A 21,601-nucleotide genomic window follows, 5' to 3' on the forward strand; every position below is an offset into this window, starting at 1 on the left:
TTTAGCTCTACTTGGCTTTACATAATGCATATATTGTTGAAAAGTTGTTTGTAATTCAATTTTTGGCAAATGAAAAACTAATTCAAACCATTAAGGCAACCTTTATTTAAAGAGACCCTGGAGCAAATCCTTTTATAATGTGAAAAATCTTGTTGTTGTTGGAAACAATTATCCCCTAGTTAAGGATTTTGTAAATCTAGACACTTTAGGTTTTCTTATGGTAGGCTCGCAACCTGGGAGGTAGTTCAGCTGTGGTCTAAACCAGATGGGAGAAGACTCTGGCCTGAGAAGAGGAAGCCCTAGGAATCTTAGACCGGCCCAACCCAAGATACTGACATTTACTCCGGCCAATGGCCAATGGTTGCAAGCTGCAGGGACAAGCCACTGCCTCTCTCTCAGGCCCTGGAGTCTGGAGGGGAGAAGGAAGAGGTGGGGCATGATGAGTGGGGTGTGAAGGATGGAATTCAGAGCTCCTTCTTGCTCTCCCTCCACAGGTAGGAGCAATGAGGGGGTAGGATAGGGAACCTTTTGCTTCCATTATAACAAATTCCAAGCTCTTCCTTAATGTCTGGGGACTTCTTGGAATTAGAGCCATCTTGTATACTTTAAGGGAGGTGGGGGGAGAGGAAGAGCAGTGGAAAAAATAGGACAGGTGTTTTGGAGAAAAGAGGGTTATGTGATTCTTGTCAAATCTCTGTTTGGGCCTTGCTCCTTTTGAACTTGTAAATAATCTGGAAGCAGACAGGACTAAAGTTTAACTTTTCTTATTAAAATTTTTTCCTATAGAAATTAAGGTGTATGTAGCAATATAGAGGAGAGTGTTTTAAAACTGATGTATACAGAGATGTATTTCACATGTGAAAACAGGCACTTTTAATGCAGAGGCATCATTTTATACAAACAACTCATGCATCAGCTAAAGATGATCCTTGTCTAGTTGGTGAAGCTGAGTAGGACCCTTCCGTGCCAAGGAAGCCAAAACATCTTACTGCATGAATTTGAAAAAAAAAAACCCAACCCTATGTATCTATTTGTAAATTCTATAATAATTTATATGGATCCTAAGTGGTTTCTAGTAGTGAGATTTAATAGTTTTTCTGTGTTGGGTTATAAGGTCAGAGTGTAACAATCTATACAGACAATGCTTATAGTTAGAGGTTTTTTTTTTGTTTTTTTTTTTTGTCGTGTTATGTTTTTCTTCTTCTATTGCCCATGTTCTTCTCAAAGTGAGCCTTGTAGTGGGTTATTCTGGCATTAGGTACTGTGGGCCAGCTTGTAAAGAGAAACAACTGATGAATAAAAAGGCTCACTGTTTTCATGTAGTGAAAAATGAAGAAGAAATAGGTGAAACGATCAGAGACACTTTGGGAATTTGTTTGGGGTTAGGATATAACCCCTGACCATGGCAAACTGGCATTCTGGAGACACATCTCTCCTCCTCTTTGGTTGAGTGTGCAACTGGCTCATTTCCCTTCCCTATAGGCCAGTGATCTTAACCCTGGGCTCTTGCCGGAATTCCCAGGAGAGTCTCTTGAAGCAGTCAGGGTTTAGAGGTTGAGACAGCCCTGAGCGGGGACCATCATCCCAGTACATTTCTCTGCACATTGTCAGATTGGGACCACAAGGGAGTAAGCCAAGTGGAAAAAGGCACTAGAGTGGTTGCCTGTGGTCTCCGGTTCTGTTTCACTGAGCTGACACAGAAGCTCCTCTCTCCAGGCATCCGTGTGTGTGATGTCCCTAGTGGTGATCCACAGCAGAGATTCCAGTTACGGCTCACAGGGCGTGGGCTGGCTCTCCCTGAGAGTCTTTGTGGGGTGCTTGGGCTAAATGGAAGGGCTCAGTGGGCTGGCCTGCTGTTTTGTGTGTGCATGCGGAGGCTTCTCTTCCCACGTGCCTTGTACTCACACCGGGCTGGGTTGTCCTTTGAGGCTATTGTTTCTCCAGGCACATCATTATTTTCCATTCTATGTCAGCCCCAGGCTTCTGCCTTCAACCCCCTAACAGGAAGTCAGCTGGACCCCAGAAGGGACTTTGCAGCTGAGAAGCGAAATTTAGGCAGAGAATGAGTTGCTGAAGAAGGGAGTGCATTTCCTTCCCAGGAGATTGGTGTCTCCCCACCTGCTGTCTGTTGTGGACTGGTGAGGGTGACATTGAGGGGGAGGAGGAAGAAGGGTTATTGCATTCAATTTTGCTTCCCACTTGGGGATATTGTGGTTTACTTTTACAGTTTGTACAATGAAAACTAAGAGTCACTGTGCCAGGTAGAGGAAAGGCAAAAACAATTATTTAGGGCATTGTGGTCCATCCTGATATTAATTAACCTGTTCCATTGATGTTTCCTGAGTGCTTACTGTGTACCAGACACCATGCTAGGCAAAGAGGTACAAAAGTGGCCTTTAAAAAGCCCCATCGTCAAGTTGCCCACAGCAGCAGGCCCGTGGCTGTTGCCCGCAAGGCGCGGAGCTGTGCATGTGTGGTGGGGGCAACTTGGATTGTCCTGTCCCTGGAAGGGACGCCCCTGTGGCCTGGCATCATGTGGCAGTGTCCTTTATGTTGCGGACCTTCTCCCGTTCCATCGGCTCCATTGGGCTGGGCTGCAGCACCTGGACAAGGCACAGCTTTCTGGCGCATGATGGGGTTGGGCTGCTGAGGGATGTACCCAGGGATTCAGCCATCTGACCTCTTTCATCCCGATTCCTTCTGTTTTGTCGTCCCACAGGGTCTTTTCGGAATGATGGTTTGAAAGCTTCTGATGTCCTTCCCATCCTAAAGGAAAAAGTGGCCTTCGTGTCTGGTGAGTGTCTGTGAAACTTTGCTCTGTAGGGGACCTGGAAGAGTGTGTGCACACATGCATGTAGGCAATCGCTTCTTGGTGTGTGAGAGGGAAGTGGGGGTGGGGCGGCACTCAGCACAGCTGGCTGCATCCTTGCTCCAGAGGCAGGCAGACAGAGGAGAGAGAGCCCTGATCCCAGCTGGGTGCTCTGAAGGACACTCACAACTACGGGTGGGTGCCCCTCACCTCACAGCCCCCACACATACACCTGACCTCACCACCCCCTCCCCGGCCAGTCAGGTCCCTCATGGGCCACTGAGGTCCCTATGGCAGCTGCTCCAGTTGGAGGAGTCTGTTTACCTCACACATTCCCAGAGGTTTTATTTGGGTTCATCTCTGAGCGGATCATGGATAGGAGATGAAAATTTTTTCTGGCTCCTCTTTATCGCTCCTTCCTGGCAAAGGGAACTCAATTGAGTGTTTATATCTTATTTATTTATTTTTCTGAGTAATGAATTCCAAATATGTATTTCTGGCTTTTCTCTCCAACCCATCTTGTGCACCTGCATCTTTTAATGTCTGATTCAGGGGCCAGCAAACTATAGCCCGTGAACCGGCCACCTGTTTTCCTAAGTAAAATTTGATTGGAACACAGCCATGTGCATTTGTAGTATTCATGTCCTATTGCCGCTATAAAAGTTACCACAGATTTGGTAGCGTACAGCAGCAGAAATGTATTCACTCATGGTTCTGGGGGCCAGAAATCCAAAAGCAGTTTACTGGTCTGAAACCGCGGTGTCAGCAGGGCTGTGCTATTTCCAGAGGCTCTTAGGGGAGAACTCGCCTCTTGCCTCTTACAACTTCCGGTGGCTGCCGGCATTCCTTGGTTTGTGGCCACGTCACTCCCATTTCTGCCACTGCGGTCCCACTGCCTTTCCCTCTCCTGTCTGCGTCAGATCCCTCTCTGCCCCCCTCTAACGAGGATACCTGTAACTGCTCATATAACCCAGGATATCTTCCCATCTCAGAATCCTTGAATAGTCACATCTGTAGACTCTTTTTTTTCCAAATAAGCTAACATTTACGGGTTCCAGGGATTAGGACCTGATATTTTGGGGGGCCGCTATTCAGCCTGCTGCAGCAGAGTTGAGTGGTTTCCTCAGAGCCCAGATGGCCGTAAGTTTAAGATAGTTACTCTCTGGACCTTTAAGAAGAGTTTGGTGGCCTGTGATGTAATTGAAGGCAAGCTGCAAGGGCACCAGCATCGCTGTGGCTGCCAGTTCCTGGGCTCCGTCGTAGGCCTCCATTATAGAATCGCCAGCAAGGGCCAGGGTGAGGGCAATGCCCCACCAAGGATCACATTTAAAGAAACACACCCAAGTGCTTGTGCCTTGTGGACTGAGCATTTGTTTCTGGATGATCCTGATGGTCTACAAGGGATGGTGGTAGGATCACAGGGGAAGAGCGAATACCATCCCACAGTATATGGTTTCACTCCGGAGCTGCCGCTGGCCTGGCTGATGGGCAACAGACCAAATGGAGAGAAGGGAGAGAGAGGAGGGGGTTGGGGAGGAGAAACCAAGCAGCAGGTGTCTCCTGCCTATTGAGAGGGAAGGTGAGAGACTGATGATTCAGAGTGTAGAGGTAGGAGGTGAGGGCAGAGTATGGGATGGGAGTATGTGAGGTTCTAAATGCACTCCTCATTATTATTATTAGTATTAGTGGTAGTAGTAGTAGTGATACTAGGGTTTTGTTGTTGTTGCTGTGAGATGACATTGACTGAGAAGCTGCCTTTCCCCATTAGTGTTAGGTGCTTACGTATCTTATCAGGTAGTAAACCCCTGTCACTGAAGATGCTGAAGCCCAGGCTGAACAGCCCCTTGGCAGGATCACGTGGCAGTGATTTTGGTATGGGGAGAGGTATAGGTAAGACAACCTCCAAAGCCTTCGTACACTTGGATCGGAGTGCTTGCTAAACATGTGGAAGGACCCTGTGTGGAGGTCCTGAAGGCCACTAGGCAGCGCTAGGCCCCCGACTTCTGCTGCTGCCCATAGCCTGGCTCCAGGATGTGGCCCACAGCCCTCTATTGTGTACTCTCTACTCCAGTAGAGCCCAATCCAATCTTTTCTTCTTCTTCTTTATGGCCCTGAGCCTCATTTAACCTGATGTCCTTCCTGTCCCCTGGGTATCCTGCTAATCCTCCCATGTCTCTCATGCCCGAACTTCCTCTACTAGCTGTGCTTTACTCACATTTTTTGCCAGCTTGAGCCTCTCTTCTTCTTCCCAAGTCAGTTCCCACTTTGCCTCCTCTAGGAAGCCTTTCTGGCTTTAATGCAGAGCCTCCGAACACCATCCTGTTCTGCATCAGTTCAGGACATATGAGTGCACATGGGAACCCTTGTTTGATTGTTCAGTTGGAGCCCTGAGGCCAGGCCCAGCCAGCCCTAGAAGAGACCTTCCCAACTATAGGGAATTGTCCTAAGGGAGCATACAGAATCAATATGCCAGGAAGACGGGCCAGCATGAGGCAGGTCGAAGTTTCCCAGAGCAGGCGCAAGGGGGCTGGGGGGCGTGCAGTTCACTCCCTTATACTGATGTAGGCTGAGCACCCTCGGGTACGTCTTATTTATCTGTGCACGGTGCCAGGAACTTTTGGGCTTAGGGAACATTGTCCTTCCGTGCCTGGGAAGGATGCTTAGGATGCTAGGGAGACGGCTGGCTGCATCTAAAAAAAACAGAAACAAGAAACAAACCAATAAAGCCTCTTATATCCTGAGCTTTTAAAAGAAAAAACACAAGAATAAAACAAAACAAAGAAACCCAGAATTAAAGAATGCAGTGTTGCAGTAGCATTTCTTTCTGTGAAGGAAGGTGGGGAGCAGAGAAACAAACTGTTGGTTGTGCCTGCCCCCCTCTGTTAGTCCCCCCAGTTGTGGCCAGGGCAAAGGAAAGCGTGCTGCCATGGGAACGCACATTTGGAAGAATCCAGCGAGTGCAGCCCACCAGCTTCTTGTGTGTGGGCATGTGCACGTGTTTGTGTGATGGGCTCTGTGGCTGTGCCTCAGGGAGCCTCTGTCGTTCCAGCCTGGCCATCCTGCTCTGCATTCACAGCCTGTGCGCCCCCCACTCCCTCCCTTGCCCTCTCTGGCTCCCTTTGACTGCCTACACCTCCCACTCTCAGCACCCATTTGTGCCCCTTATGCAGTATGCTTGTACAGGGCTCATTTCACCTCTCTTACCTTTATGTGCACTCACACCCTCCTTTCAGCCACGCCTGATGTCCCTCTCTGCCTCCTTATCTCCCATCAACAGCATTCTCTAGACAGCTGCTGTGGCACAATCTCAGATCCTGGACCCATGTCTCTCAAAGCATATTCCATAGAACAGCAGTCCTTCCAGATGAGCCTCAAAAAAGAAAAAGGGGTTCTACAATCCTAAGTTTGGGAAATGCATATTATAGCTGCCTCATGAAGATGTGCCATGTTCATTAAAGCACATGTCCATTAAACACGTGAAACTGTCTCCCAAACTACAGAGTAACCTCATTACCTTGAAAAAAATCATGTGTATCCATTAACATCTCTCAGAACTATTTGGTATAACTTTTGGTATAATTCCATCAATGTATTTTTCTTGTTCCCACCCCCCCCCCAACTCTCTACCTTTCCCAGTTGCCCTAACTGGAGCCCCTTGAAAATTTTGAGCACCATTCCCCTTTTGGCTCAATCAGGGAAGCCTTAACTGCCCCTGCTTTTGGTTTTGCCTCTTCCCCAACCCTGCCCTGCCCTGCCTCTATGCCTTCTAGAACATCAGACCATCCCCTCCTCCTTCCTTTTTATCTCTGTCCTGTAGCTCCTGCCACCAAAGCCTTGCACACGTGGGCCCACAGCAGGAACGTAATGCGTAAAGGAATGACTCTTGAGGACCCTGCCAGCATCTGTATCGCCTTTTCAAAACTTGGCTACTTTTGTCTCGAACCCTCTCAGATCCACCTCTGTAATACACACTGACTTCAGCAGGGGGTTCTCATTCTTCATCTCTGCTTATCACCCTCCGTAATTTCAGCACCCATGTCAATTATCCATCAAATCTTACACCTTCATGGCTGCTCAGCCTTCTTGGTACCAAAGTTTTCTACCTCCTTACCTTGGCCATGCATATCCAAGACCTTAACTTTGATATGTGTGTCTGTGGCCTCAGTCTCTTACCTTTGACCCTTTCTGATGTTCCCGTATAAATTGGGAAAGGATGGCTATCAGATGAGCAAAACATCTGCTGTCCCCTCTTGCCTGGGGACTCATGATCCAGCCGGACATTTCCTACCTTCAGTGGGCCCTCCCCACTTATGCATGCACTAGCTTTATTCTGCCTCCACTCAAGTTAGAACCTAACATGGACACCATGGCTAGACCTTCCAACAGAACTCTCACCATGCCCCAGTTCCCTGCTTCATCTCTTTTAGCCCACAACATACACAGTCCTGCTGTTCATTCTCTAGGGATCCTGGCCAGTGATAGTCTGCTCCCCTTTCTCCCAGTACCTCAAGCCTATCCTGACTTGTTAGGTGGGCTAGTCTGCAATTTCACTTAAAGAACAAGGTCCCCCAGGCAGGCTGAATTCCTCCCTCTCCTTGATTTATCTGTTTCCTCCTCCCTCTTTGAGTTCTGTCAGCCTGCTTCAGAGAAGGGGGCAGGACCCCTCCCCTTGCACCCGCTCTGAGGCCTCTTTCTACCTATTGTCCCACTCTTTCCAGCACAATGACTCTCTTTCTCTATGCTCCTTCCTGCTCTGCTTCCTACATTCTTACATTCCTACAAGGTCATCTCCTTTCTGAAAAACACCTGGCTGATCCTACTGCCCCCTCTCAAATCTTTATCCTTGCTTCCTGAAAGGGGGGGGTGCTGCACTGCCCCAGGCTTTCTCCCCTTCTTCCTCCTCCTCTGCCATCTGGAACCTTCCCCAGCATATTTATGAAACTCTTCTTTCCAAGGGCAGAACTGGCTCTAGCTCAGGAAGTACAGTGCCAACAGCCCTCCAGACTCCTTAGTGAGCCTTTGCCAATCAGACCAGCCTTGGCTCCCCATGTTCTCATGGCTCTACTGTGTCCATGGACGGTCAGGAATAAAGGCAGCAACTGCAGTTAAAACCATCCAAGAGTGAAAATCCTTAGGGTGGGTCAAGGCTAGAGAGGAAGGTTGAGGGTATGGGAGACGCTCCCAGCCTTTGGGAAACCTTCCATCTAATCCTTCTTCTTCCTTTTCCTCATGTGGAAGGCAGTTGGGAAATGGGGATCATTTCCAAAGCAGACAAGTTAGGGGTGGCTATTCATACAAAGAGCCAGGCCTGTGGTATGGAAGATCTGGAGCTGGGGGCTTGGGTCCAACTCTGTGGTATATCTACACAAATCTGCTCCGGTGTAGGGCTGGGGGTGGTGGTGGTGCTGCTGAAACATCTTTTTTAGTCAGGGCAGATCTCTCAGTGGCCCTGATCTTGTTTGATCCTTTTCTCTATGCAGTCTTCTTATTTCCTCCTCAGGAGTATCCTGGAATGGTTTGGATTTTGTCTGTCGAGCCTCCCTTCTGTCTGTATGGCTTCTGGACCCCACAGTCAGAGGGAAACATTATTCATGAGCTCAGACTTGGGTGGGGACCCTGGGAGGCTCTGTGTGTCCTTGCGAGAGCTCCTTCTTCAGAGCGCTGAGCCTTAAGCTTCTTTTCCAGTATTGGCGATGGCCATGCCAATGCTTCCTCCTTCTTGTACTGTGGTCCCCACCCTGGAGGATGTTGGGCAGCTGCCTGGGATGTGTGCAGGGGTCTGTGATCATGACATAGAGGTTTTCTTTTTGCAATAACCAGTGCCTGTAAGGACATACCTTAGCTTTGTCCCCTGTGACCCTCCTGGGAAACTTGGTCCTGCTTCCTAATAGTGCCCATTAAAGGATAAATTTTTAAATGATAGAATAAATAGTGAATGGAAAGTTTAGGAAAAAAGAGGAAAGAAAAAGCAACCATGTCAAATCCCAGCCTTCTAATAGCAACAATGTTCATCATTTCACTGTACTCCTTCCTGCTTTTTTTAATGTGATATTTAGAAAACATTTATAATCATAGTGCGTACATATGCATTTGCAGTGATTCAGACCTTGAGCATCCTTGTTCCTGATAAAGATTCCTGTGCTCCTCCAGCAGGAGTGACAGGTGGCATCTCAGGCAGGCAGACAGGCAGGGGTGGATCTTCGGCTGTGCAGAGAACACTTAACATCTTTTCTATGAATCTAAACACCTTCCAGCAGTGATGTCCTGGATGGATGCTTTAAGGGTTTCTCTGCACGGTAGTCAGTTAATCCTGAGCCCTTCTACCTCACAGAGGTCTGCAAAGAGAAGTCAATTGAAGGTTAAATTTCCAAAGACCATAGCCCGTTCAATAGCTTGTGTTCTCAAAAAGAGAACATCACCTTCATTATCATCTCGCATTTGTAGAAAGCTTTACTTTTCAAAGTGCTTCCCCATTTGCCAGCTCCTCAGTCCTGGCGGCCACCCAGTAAAATGCTCATCAGTATTTTCATCTGCACTTGGCAGTGAGATATTAGAGAAGTCAAAAGACTTGCCTAAGGTCACACATGTGAACCACATCCAAACCCCATGCCCTTCACCTAACCAGTGACGGCATTTCTCTGGGCGCCATATTTCTGCCTGTTTTCTCCAGCACTCAGATGGACTTTCAGCACACTTTCTGGCTGGTTTTCTTAACAGCCCTCCTTTTCCTCCCTGCAGGGGGCCGTGATAAGCGAGGCGGACCCATCCTGACTTTTCCAGCTCGGAGCAATCATGACAGAATAAGACAGGAAGACCTGCGGAAACTCGTGACCTATTTGGCCAGTGTGCCAAGGTAAGGTAGAGGGGAATGTCCTGCAGGGGAGGGAGTGAGGAGCTGGGCTGAGGCAAGTGAGTTGGAATGAGGCTCCATCCTGCCAGGGGCCCAGTTGTTTCTGCCCTTGAAGTGGATTCTAATTATTCCTGGAACATCACCCACAGTTCACCTTGTTCTCATCATTCCCATTGTTACTGCTGGGACTCACATGAATGGAGTGGGAGCCCTGGGTGGAGGTGAGAACAAGGACAGGGGCTGGAGCAGGAGAAACTATGGCCTGGGGAGGAGGGTGGGAAGTTGCTGTTTTCCTTAGGGAAGTGGAAAGTCTGGCTGATTCTACTCTGGCTTGTGCAATGGATTATTTTCACAACCTCTGGCTTGTGAATGTGTTTATGGCTTTTGGGGTTTGGGGCGAATAACTGCACTTGTATCACACAGCTAGATGCAGCCCTCAGCTCAGTCGCCGTCACACATTTTCAGCAGGGTTAATATTGCCTCCAAGGGGGTTGAAAATTGGTTGGGGGGGGGCTAATGAAAAGCTTGCTTTTTTTATGTATTAAGCACAGATATACATACTGCACCTAAAAAGGTGTGCAGTATATTCATGGTATTAAAATTTCGTCAGTTGGGGGGTGCCTGTGTGGCTCAGTCAGTTGAGCATCTGACTCAGTTTCGGCTCAGGTGACGATCTCAGGGTCCTGGAATCGAGCCCCGCATTGGGCCCGTGCTCAGTGGGGAGTTGGCGTCGGATTCTTTCTCTCTCTCCCCGCCCTCTGCCCCTCTCCCTGCTCACATGCTCTCTCTCTAAAATAAATAAATAAAAATATTTTTAAAAAATTTCATTGGGTGGGGCAATTAAAGAAAAAAAGCATTAAAAAGCTCATTTAGGGCAGGGAATGATGATAATTTTAACAGGTTGAGAAACATTGGTTTCTGAGCGTTTCCAGGTAGTGCTGGTCATGTTGGTGGTGGAGAGAGACATGTCAAGGCCATGGCCTGTATCTTCTAAGAAGGGAGAGGAGAGGCCTTTGTAGACTCAGAGATCCCAGCATGTGAGAGCTGAGAGAGCCCTGAAAAGCAGTCTCGGCAGCTACATGTTGTGTTCTGCTTAGGAATCAGGGTCAGTGGGGATGAGAGCTGCTCACAGGACAGTGAGCAGGCAGTGGCTGGCCTACAACTCTGCCCTCCTGACTCCTGCCCCAGGACTCTCCCATCCTTGCCCTTGGCCAGAGAGATTTCTGTTCTCTGCCACTTAGTGGAGCTGGAGCCTGGCAAGTGTTTGTCGTGGCAAATAAGAAGTGGTGCCTTGGGCTTTCGGAATCTTCTTCTTGTCTCTGTGCATTTTATAGGAGAATTAGTAATTACAGAGAGGAGCTCCATATACAGCCCCGCCTCTGCTGGGAGACCTTGGATAATTGTTGAAAGTGCTGATTACGGATGCCTGGGTGGCTCAGTTAGTTAAGCGTCTGCCTTCGGCTCAGGTCATGATCTCAGGGTCCTGGGATTGAGCCCCGCATCAGGCTCCCTGCTCAGCAGGGAGTCTGCTTTTCCATCTGCCTTCCCCCGCTCCCCGCTTGTGTTCTCTCTCACTTGCTCTCTCTCTCTCAAATAAATAAATCTTTAAAAAAAGAAAGTGCTGATTAGGTTCTTGAAGCAGGTGTCCAATGAGGCAAGCACTACATTTAAAAGTGCTACGAGGCAGACAAATGTAAAGGGATTGGTAGACAGTGATGGGCAGGTGGTACAGGGGATTTAAGACAGTCATCTGGGGCTTGGGAGGATATTGACTAGAATGGGGAGCCTTGAAGACCCCCCGCAGAAGGCTGTGCACAAACAGATGTCAAATAGTGTCTCTCTTTTTATTCTTTATGATATCTGCTGGGGGTCAGAAAAGAGATAAAAGGTCTTAAGTTCCAATGAAAGGGATTCAGGTTATATCCAAATAAGAACTTCTAAACTTTGAGAGCAGGAGTCTTTGGATGAAGAATAGAAGAGAATACTTTTTTTTTCCTGGAGGTCTTTGTACAGAAGAAATGTTCCCTTCTGTCTCAGAGGCAAGGAGATGGACTAAATCACCCATGATTGATGTAGGTAATTTAGCAATTTAGTTATCTAGGGGCTAAGCAGTTTTAAAAGTACCTTTCCCAAGTATACTACTAACAAGCATAAAACCAGGCATTTTCTAAAGCAATTTACAAGAGAAGTTTTCATGGGGACCCATGATGAACTCTCAGTTCCTTTAGAGTCAGAAGAAATTGGGGTCCCAGGAGACATGAAGGGTACATTTTTTTTTCTTTCTGGTATGTTTATCACATCCCTGCAGCTAATGCACACTTACCTTCTAAAGAATAGAAGGTAAAAGAATTAGAAGAACACTTTCCTTCATTCTGATTTGTTAAGCGAAGATGGAACAAAATAGATTGGCAGCAATTAAAAAGGAGGGGGTGAAGGGGAATGAAACCCACAAGGGCCTGAGAGAAAGGTCACAGAAAAGAAGAAATAATACATTATCATTGAAGGAATGTACTGGATGCAAGCTCTCTGCTTCTTAGAGGGTGGTCCCAGGCATTGCATCCTGTGCCCCTGAGAGCAAAAAAAAAAAAGGTTCTTCACAGGTTCTGGCCAGTGGGAGGCAAGTATCCTGTTGCCACCTTAAGTGGGAAGAATTATTCTTGGCGACCTGCTGCCTCTGTCTCGAGGGTCTTTGTTTACCAGGAGTGTGAGCACTTGGCAGGTTGCAGATTTTACCAACTAATCATGCCCACCCATTACTTCTTAATTCTGTTCGCCTCAAGTTCACACAAGCCTACTATTGGAAACAAAATCTGGAACAGAATTGTTCCAAAGACAGTGAAGTCTGGAGAGAGAAACCGAAGAACTTTGCAGGTCAGATGGTATTTGCCACTCTTCTGCTTAGCCATGGCTTTGGGAAAGAAGGGAAACTATGAAAATGAATAGCTAGATTAGGTCGATGATACTGATGAGAAGAAATGATCTATTCTGGGTCCTGGCTTCAGGAGGCTAAAAGACAGGCTCCTGTCGGGGTGGAGTGTTCCCTATAGACTGGTATAATCATCTGTAGGTGATATTTGGCATTCATATATTCATGCATTTATTCATTCTTTCTTTATTTAACAAATATTTAGAGCCTCTACATGCCAGGTAGACTGAGCATTCCTGGTGAGCAGGAACAGACATTTTGATAAAGTTAGGTAAAACTTGGGTATTTCCCTACCCAGTGCAAACCAGTAGCCATAAAAGGCAGTACACTGTATGACTGTGCTGATAGCAGAAGAGATGAGCTGGCCAGCAGAAGACAGGCCAGTAAGGACCAGTAAGTGATGAAAGAAGATCCCAGAATCTAAGGAACCAGTCATCTTGAGGCCAATTCTGGCACCATTCTAGAATAGATGATCAAACAGATGGTTGTGAAAATTTAGAAATGAATGGGAAGAAATGGTCCCACTATCCTCTGTGAAAGCCAGGCCACTTCTGGACCACTGCATTCAACTCTGCAACACTGAATTCTGCCAGTCCATTTTAAGAACGACATCAAGCCCTTAGAATAATGTCAGGGGAGCAGCACATTGGGGGATCTACAAACGGTGTCTCTGCAGTTGAAGGATTGAAGGATGTTTTCTGGCAGGAATGAAAATGGAAGAAAAGTGGTTCCTGACTTCCGGTGTCAGGACAGCTGCCCTAAAGGAGAGGGAGCAGGCATGGTTAGAGATTAGGACTTGAATCTGCCCACGTGGGAGCTGTCCAGCAGTCTTGCTGCTGCCTTTGGAGAAAGTGGGCTCCCTTTCAGTGGAGACGGGGTGACCTTCTGTTAGGGAGGCTGTAGGAAGAATTCTCCCATTGAACTGGAGGCTGGATTGGATAATTTCTAAGAGGCTTTCTCATCCTGAATTCTGTGTTTCTATGATAGTGGGGAAAAAACACGTCATAAAATCTAGGACCTCAAAACAGTATTATCACTCCCACCAACATACACTTCCTTTCTCAGGCTCCAAATAAGTTAGGGCCTGGAATTTCACTTCAGATGGTGTCTACATCTGAAATCTTAAGAGAACTGCTTTCCAGTCCCTTTGGACTCTGGGTGGGAATTTAGGGGCATCATCTGGGACCAAGGATCATCCTGGACTGTGACAGTTTGGAACAGTCCTAGTAACTCTTTTGGGATCCATCTTGACTTGAAGTAAGCCCTTTCCAACTTTTCTTTTGTGTTCCTGATGGGTCTGAGCACCCATCTCCAGGCTCTTCTCCACACTTCCTGTCATCTTCTTCTGAGGAATCATGGACTATCAGAGTGGGAAGAGGCCTGAAAAGTCTTCCAATTCAACTTGCTAATAACTCCATTTACTGAATTCAACAAATGTTTGCTGAGTGCCTACTATGAGCCGGGGCCCGGATAGGCATCTTGGTGGGCTCTCGTGTTATCTTTTCTGACTGTCATCCGTGCTATGCTCAGCTCACTTTTTTTATCCTTCTTGTCTGCTATCTGCTTGCAGCTACTGGTACATGAAAGGAACAGAAAGGAAATAATCAGATACGATCAGCTGATGAATGTTCCTGGAAATTGAGAGGCAGGATAGAACATTTAGCCTGAGAGTAAATAATTGCCCAGGCAGAGCTCACAGTGTAGATAATCTACCCACTGTGATTATTGAGAGTTGACCAAATGCTTGAAAAAGGAATTCCTAAGTAGCTAGTTAAAAAAAAAAATCCTGGATTACTTTTGTTGCATTGAATTTCTCCTCTTCATTGTCTTTATCATCCTGCTTTGTCATGACCATCTTTCCGCGGCTTCTAAGGGCACCAGTTGTTAGCCCCTTGATGTGTCTGCCACTTAATTCTGCTCTTAGCAGTGCAGCTGAGATGCTAAGTGGTCTGGCAAGAAAGGCAGATATCATACTGGTGAGGAAAGATGACAAGAAATTAAGATGGGATAGTCTGTAATGCCAATCAAACCAAGGTGCCAATATTCACAGCTTATTATTTGATAACACTTGCTCTTGTTCTACTGATTTCAGCAAGAGATAAATTGGGCTTCTAGCCAGCTCTGTCTTTGTGCAACATCACCAGAAAATAGAAATACGCAGAAAGAGCCAGAAAGACAGTTAAAAAATGAGGAGGTAAAAACTGCAAGGGTTTCCTCCCACTATACTCAGCCTTCGCGAGCCCAAGCTATCCAAACTGTCATCACTGAGTGTGTTTTATTGCAAGGGCCTGTTGAGATGTGTTGTTGGCATCCTGTGCTTTGTTCTGGGATCGTCAATTAAAGGAGGATATGGGGAGTACTGATAGAAGGTCCAGAAAATAGGACCAATGAGAACATTGGCCTACAACTTACACCTTTTCACATTCATTTTAAATTTATTTTGTTGCTTATGTATAGAGGACTTATAATTTCTATTACAGTTCCCAGGTTCTATAGAAATTTGAGCAATAGCAGTTGAGTGTCCCTGTTGTTAAGCTGTGTATAACACAAGTCCTGAAGAGCAATAGTGTTCTACTCTGCTGCTAAGGAATGTAAAATCACACCAGTAACTACCCTCATTAGTGATCACTTTCCTCGGAGCTGCGCACACCTTCACAGTAAAGGGAAGAGAGGCATCCTAGGATAGACAGAAGATGCTGAGGTTCAGATCCCAGCTCTACCACTTCTCAGTAAGGAAGCACATGGCCAGTCAACCTGGGTGATCTGAGAAGAGTTTAATGAAGGCACAGTTTACAATCATGCAGGCAGGAAACAGGGAAACCAGCAAGATTTGGATTCCCAAGTTATCCCGGGGCTAGAAACTGCAGGGAGGGGAGATGTTACTACTTCTAGGCCTGAAGGAGCAAGGTGAGGAGCATTCCCAGAATGTGGAGAGAGACGGCTGTGTGAGAGGGCTGCCTGCCAGGAGCTGTGGCCTTGGGTGATACCATGATGGCGGGGGGGGGGGGGGGGGGGAGGTGAAGCTATACTCTTACTTCACTGCCCTCCCATTCTCTTACCTCCTGTCAGTGTTTGTCATTGACTGAAGGCAGCCAGAGCCAGTGACAGGGAGCCCATTGATGCAATCCGTGTGGGTCAGTCTCCCAGGGTGTCAGGTTGAGGGGAGAGGATGGAGAATGGATTTGGAGGGGCAAATGGAAGATATTTGGCATGGGATGAAACCTTGGGCATGTTACTCAACATTTCTGGTCCAATATTCTGATTTTTAATCTAGGAAAAGAATGCCCATCTCACGAGAGTGTTGTAAAGAAATTATCTAGCAATCTCTCTGTAGCACCCAGGTGATCAGTACTTCTTGGTCTGTCTCCTAAAGGAGAATAATAATAATAATAATAATAATAATAATAATAATAATTGTATATACACACATACATATCTAGTAATATTTGCTACATATTAAGGAATAGATATAATGTATATGTAAGTTATGAAGCATAATAATGAAATGAATACCCGAGAGCCCACCCCCCAACTTCAGAAGCAGAATATCACGTTTGCTTTTAAAGCTGCCTATGGCCCCTCCTCACTCTGATCCCCCTTATATCCCCCAGAAACAACCACTCTTCTGAGTTTTGTGTTTATCCTTCTCTTGCTTTTTTGGTGTAGTTTACCACAAGTTTCATAAATAGTATATCGTTTAATTTTGCTTGTTTTTTAGTTTTATAAAAATGGTATCATACCGTATGTAGTTTTCTTTGACTAGCTTTTTTGAATTACTGTGATATTCAGCAGGATGGATGAATTCTCAAGTGTGATTTTGAGTAGGGAAAAAACACTTAATGCATCCAACCTCTGGAACTGATCTATTAAGTAATAAATAAATGCTAACCATTATTATTATCTTTAACCTGCATTATTGAACTGTCAAGTATTTTGCATGCAAAACTTAATTCTCACAGCATGTTGAGGTGGGCATGATTATTCCTCTTTTACATATGAGGGGACTGAAGCCTAAAGCTCTGAGACGTTAGGTAACTTGCCTATGGACACACAGCCATTATAACTTAGAGCTAGATGCTCTAGTACCAGAGCTTGAAATGTTATCCGCTGAAAAGATGAGGAGCCAGAGTGAAGGAAGCCATGGTGATGGAGTGCAGGGGACAGATCTGGGGGTAGTAGGAAGGTCAATGCTGCAGGATAGGCCAAGGTTTGGGTTGGAACAGGACAATGGAAGAGAGTGGTAAGGAGATGAGGGGGCAGACAGGTGTAATGATGTTGGGCAGCCATGATCTGTGCATCAAACCTGCTTTCTCTAAGCTTCTCTTTGGGTTCTAAGTGTGAGGGTGCAGGTGGAGGAATGCAGATGGCAGTTGCCTAACGCCTGGGTTTCTGCTGGTTAAGGCAGCCATGGTGAGCGTGGATATGCAGGACAATGGAGGTGACTGTGGAGGGTGCCTCAGACTTTCTCCCCCAGGTGTTTTTCTTCAGTTATAGACATGTGAATGCTCCTCATTTATGCTTATCTGTGGATGATAGTCAACTAGGCTGTAGTAACCAAATAACACCAAGAGATATAGTGAAAAAACAGAAGCACTTAAGACCATAGAAACTATTTAAAGAGATGAGTAAAAAATTGTCAGTGGGTCGGGGCGCCTGGGTGGCTCAGTTGGTTAAGCAACTGCCTTCAGCTCCGGTCATGATCCTGGAGTCCCGGGATCGAGTCCCACATCGGGCTCCCTGCTCGGCGGGGAGTCTGCTTCTCCCTCTGATCCTCCCCCTCTCATGCTCTCTGTCTCCCATTCTCTCTCTCAGATAAATAAATAAAATCTTTAAAAAAAAAAAAAAATTGTCAGTGGCAGGGACCGTGCACATGAAGCCTGGTCTCTGTTGTACTCTAGAGATGGTAGTCCCGTTCAGTTTCCTTGGGCCTTTCTTTCACTCAGCCACCTTTCCAGTTCATCTTGTGTGCTACTCTGGTGGCAGAAGCACCATCCTGGCATTAGCGTTCTGCTGATATGCATTTTGAAGCTGGTCCACTTCCCTGACCATGCCAGCGCTGGACTTGGCGGGTCTGGCCAGCACAGCCCTGTTGGGGCTACAGGGCCAGAGGGGCTCATGGAAACCCTGTGAAAAGCAACTGTGTGTGTGGTGGAGGCAGAGCTAACCATGATACTTTGTGTACACGTTTGTGTCTACATTTGTGATGTAGCATTTGTGATTCCCTGGAGAACAATAACCTGGATGATGAGAGGCGGAAACCATGTGGTCATGAAATAGCTATGGGAAGCAGGCCTGGTTATTCCAGGAACCAGTGAATGCCTTTAGATGATAAATCAAGGACCCAGCATTGGACAAAGCATTCCTGATGGAGAGAGGAATGTTGTTTGTCTTGCTCAGGCATCTTCAGTGTAACCCTTGGAAGGGACGTGGAGTTGGTGGGAGTGGAGTTAACAGTAGTGGACTAGCAGAGAAGACAAGTGAGCTCGAGGGAAAGGACTGATCCTGGAAATGAGGCAGGGAGTTCCAGCCCAAGAAGAATGAACCCAGAAACTTCTTTTTTTTTTTTTTTTTTAAAGATTTTATTCATTTGACAGAGAGAGAGACAGCGAGAGAGGGAAAACTAGCAGGGGGGAGTGGGAGAGGGAGAAGCAGGCTTCCCACGGAGCAGGGAGCCCAATGCGGGGCTCGATCCCAGGACCCTGGAACCATGACCTGAGCCGAAGGCAGACGCTTAACGACTGAGCCAGCCAGGCGCCCCTGAACCTAGAAACTTCTGTTCTAGGAGAAGAAATGTGCATGGCTGCTGACAAATGTCCTCACCTGTAAACTAGGCGTAAAAGGATTACTGAGCACAACAGTGGTGAGGATTACACAAGAACCCATGGACAGAGCCCAGCTCAGGACTTGGCACTCAGAAGGAGCCGAGTAAAGAGCAGATCTTTCCCTTCCCTTGCTGGAAAGCAGAGGCCTTGTTTTGCCACTTGTCCTTCCTTGCCCCTAGTACTGCTTTGTCAAAGTCAGGCTCAGGGAGATGGCTAAGGTTGGGATAGAGCTAGCAGGAGTATCAGTGACAGCAGTGAGGTCAGAAACACCGAGCACACTTGCAAGAAATATGGAATGAGTTAACATGTATGCCTAGTAGTGTGATAAAGTCTTGACCTCTTTTATTAATTAGAAAACCATTTCTTTATTATAGAAAATAAGTGCAGAAAAATCTAAAGAATTACATACTTATAACTCTACCATGTAGAGAGAACAATATATTGACATATTTCCTTCCTGTCTTTTATTCAGAACTTATAAAAAATAGAATTGAATTATGTTGCTTATTTAATTTTGCCTCTTGTTTTATTCCACTTTGCATTATACCATGAGGATATTTTCTTAACATTAAACACTTTTATGCATAATAGTATGTCTTGGGATGTACCATATTTTAATTAATGCTGTCATTAAACATCTAAGTCATTTTCAAAATTTCATCACTGTATGTAACTCCCAATAAACACCTTTGTGTATAAACCTTTGTCTACTTTTTTAGATGGTTTCTTTGGGATAGATATGTGGCAATCATAGACATTTTTTTTTAAGGCTGGTGATTCACATTGCCAAATTGCTTTCCAAATTTCCTAATTTATATTTCCAATATGCCTTGCCTTAGACTTCCAAGTCTTGACATTTCTCCAAATTTGTTTATTTGCTCATCAATAACCAGGCCCCAAAGTGCAACCATTGTTATTACCATCATCAAGAAACCGTAATGTAGTACCATGTGTTACCCCCCTAAGCCTGATCCTGGATTCGAAAAGAGTAAAGGAGTTCTTCACAGGGCCTGCCCTGTGGGGGTCTCTCAGGTCAGGATTCTTTTTACTTTCCTGAACTAATAGGCCTCTTACTGGGAACCATACATTAAAGTTTGGATCTGACATGAAATCTAGAAGGACTTCATTGCTTTTTGCCCACAGCGAGTATTTAGTTTTGCCTTTGGATGTGTTTCAGCTCGTTGGCTGGTTGTGCCGTCAGTTCTTGGCTTGGCTCAGAGTGGTTGTTAACCTCCTCTGTGCTCCTCTCCACTGAGGTCCTTAGCTGCCTTCCAAGTTAGGTCTCCTTGGAGTTTGTCTCTGGGTAGCAATGTTGAATGAGCCTCTAAAGCTTAGGTGTGGCCCTGCGTTTTCTGCCTTACGGGGCTGCAGCTTACGGCTCACCAACAGCAGGCTGGTTGGGAAGCTGACATTTCTGGGGCCGCCTTGATTAGGTACATTTCAACATGTGGGGTGAAATAAGTCCCAGGACATTCAGGTTTTTTCTGGAATTCATGCTAGAGGATCAGGATGATTTAAATTTAGTTCTGATTTATTTGTCAATGTTGGAAATAAGGGAGTTCCCTGAATATAGATGCTGGAGAGACAGGCTAGAGCTGGGGAAGAAGGATGTATTTTTCACTTATCGGGTTCCAGATTTGGGGCGGTTTTTCCCTTCTCTACAATATGATTGTTTTTGACAAGTTTTATATTTCTTGCTTCACCTGTCATTGGTGGGTCTTATTGTATGCCCTTCACTGGTATTTGAGGTTGTGTACAGTTTTAGGCATATGTTGGATACTGACATTTTATGTTATAAAACTAGTTTTGTAGAGAGATTGCCTTTATTATATACATGCCACCAGGTGGTGGAGTACCTCTGCTCAGCTACCCAAGGACACAGATGGGTTTTGTTAGAGGCTCTCAATGGTAATATTCTGCTTTCTCTTCATTAGACCTTGGATTTTCTAGGGTTTACATTTTTTTTCAGGCTTTACATTTTCAAAATTTTATTTAAACACAGAAAATTAAGTAAGCACTAAGTAACAAAATTATTTTTCCAACTACTAAAATGGATTTAATATAATCTTTCTCAGAGAACTATTAATAAATATTTAATAAAACAACATTTGTGGAAATATTTAACTTGGGTATATAGAAACTGGGAATTTTATGGGGTTTTTTTGGGGGGGAATGCCTAAATAATGTGGTATATCTATACCAATTCTTAATTTTCTTTTATGAAGTCAATTTTTTTTTTTTCAAATTAAAAAAATCCTTCTTATTGGTCTGTTTTTGAGTCTTAGGTAGATTGAAGTCACTGTGCACCAAGCATAGTTATCTCTTGCAACTTCTACTGTCCCCTTTGCTATTTTCATCAGTCCAAACATTAAAGATAAAAGTCTTCATTTGTCTTTTCAAACCTTCCCTTTTAGACAGTTTCCTGTCTCTGAACATAGAAGATGAGAACAAGACAAACACCACTACCTAGGCCTTTTTGTGGCTGAGAGTATAACCCCAGTGAATATGTTCACTGGTTGCAAAAAATTTCTGTACCGGCTTGCCACTGTCACTTTCAGTAAAGGAAGAACGTCCCCCCTCTTGCCTGTTCCATTCCATCTCATCTCTTCTTGGATTGCTTTAGATTAAAAAAAAAAAAACAACTTCTTAAGTATTTCTTTCTTGAAAGTTCAGCATCCATCACTTAAGCAGAACACATAATTTGAACAAACCTTGAAAACGACTTTGGAATCTGGAAAACTCATCAGAAAGTGATGATGGGCCCTGTCTCTTCTCTGAGTTCTGCCTGTCCACAACAAGCCTTTCTCCTTGATGGGTAGTTGGCCTCTCGAGGGCAGAGATGGCGGGTCTTGTTTGGTGGGTGAGTTTGCAGAGCTGTGCCTCACAACTTGGCTGGATTCCATTACACTGGGAGCTCACCAAGGGGACAGGGTAGGGTCTCATGCCCAGAACCCTCGGGGCCAGTGCCAGGTTCTGTCTTCCAGACATGGAGTCAGTGAGGGTAGATGCAGGTTTCCTTCAGGATGTCCTCTTTCCTGTGTCAGGGGCTGGACCCACAGGCAGTACCCACCAGGCAGGCGCACTGGCTCCGTGGCAGAGAGAAGGCAGAGCCCTTGGCCAGAAGACAGAGCATGCCAGGGAACCAGAAGTGGACTCTGTCTCACCAAGGAGTATGCCTGTTTCCAAACTGAGCA

The 21,601-nt window shown here is 45.8% G+C and overlaps 1 protein-coding gene across 20 annotated transcripts in view; it reads left to right on the forward strand.

The window, feature by feature from the left end:
- Positions 1-21,601, forward strand: part of KALRN (kalirin RhoGEF kinase) — a 642,588-nt gene that overhangs the window by 183,251 nt on the left and 437,736 nt on the right. For all 20 annotated transcript variants that reach the window (XM_078066810.1, XM_078066838.1, XM_078066842.1 and 17 more), the window contains exons 2-3: positions 2,720-2,794; positions 9,548-9,662. In XM_078066810.1, coding sequence (XP_077922936.1) covers positions 2,720-2,794; positions 9,548-9,662 — 190 coding nt within the window. The remainder of the gene's footprint in view (positions 1-2,719; positions 2,795-9,547; positions 9,663-21,601) is intronic.

This window comes from Halichoerus grypus, chromosome 1 (genome assembly GCF_964656455.1).
Source record: "Halichoerus grypus chromosome 1, mHalGry1.hap1.1, whole genome shotgun sequence".
Classification (NCBI taxonomy): Eukaryota; Metazoa; Chordata; class Mammalia; order Carnivora; family Phocidae; genus Halichoerus; species Halichoerus grypus.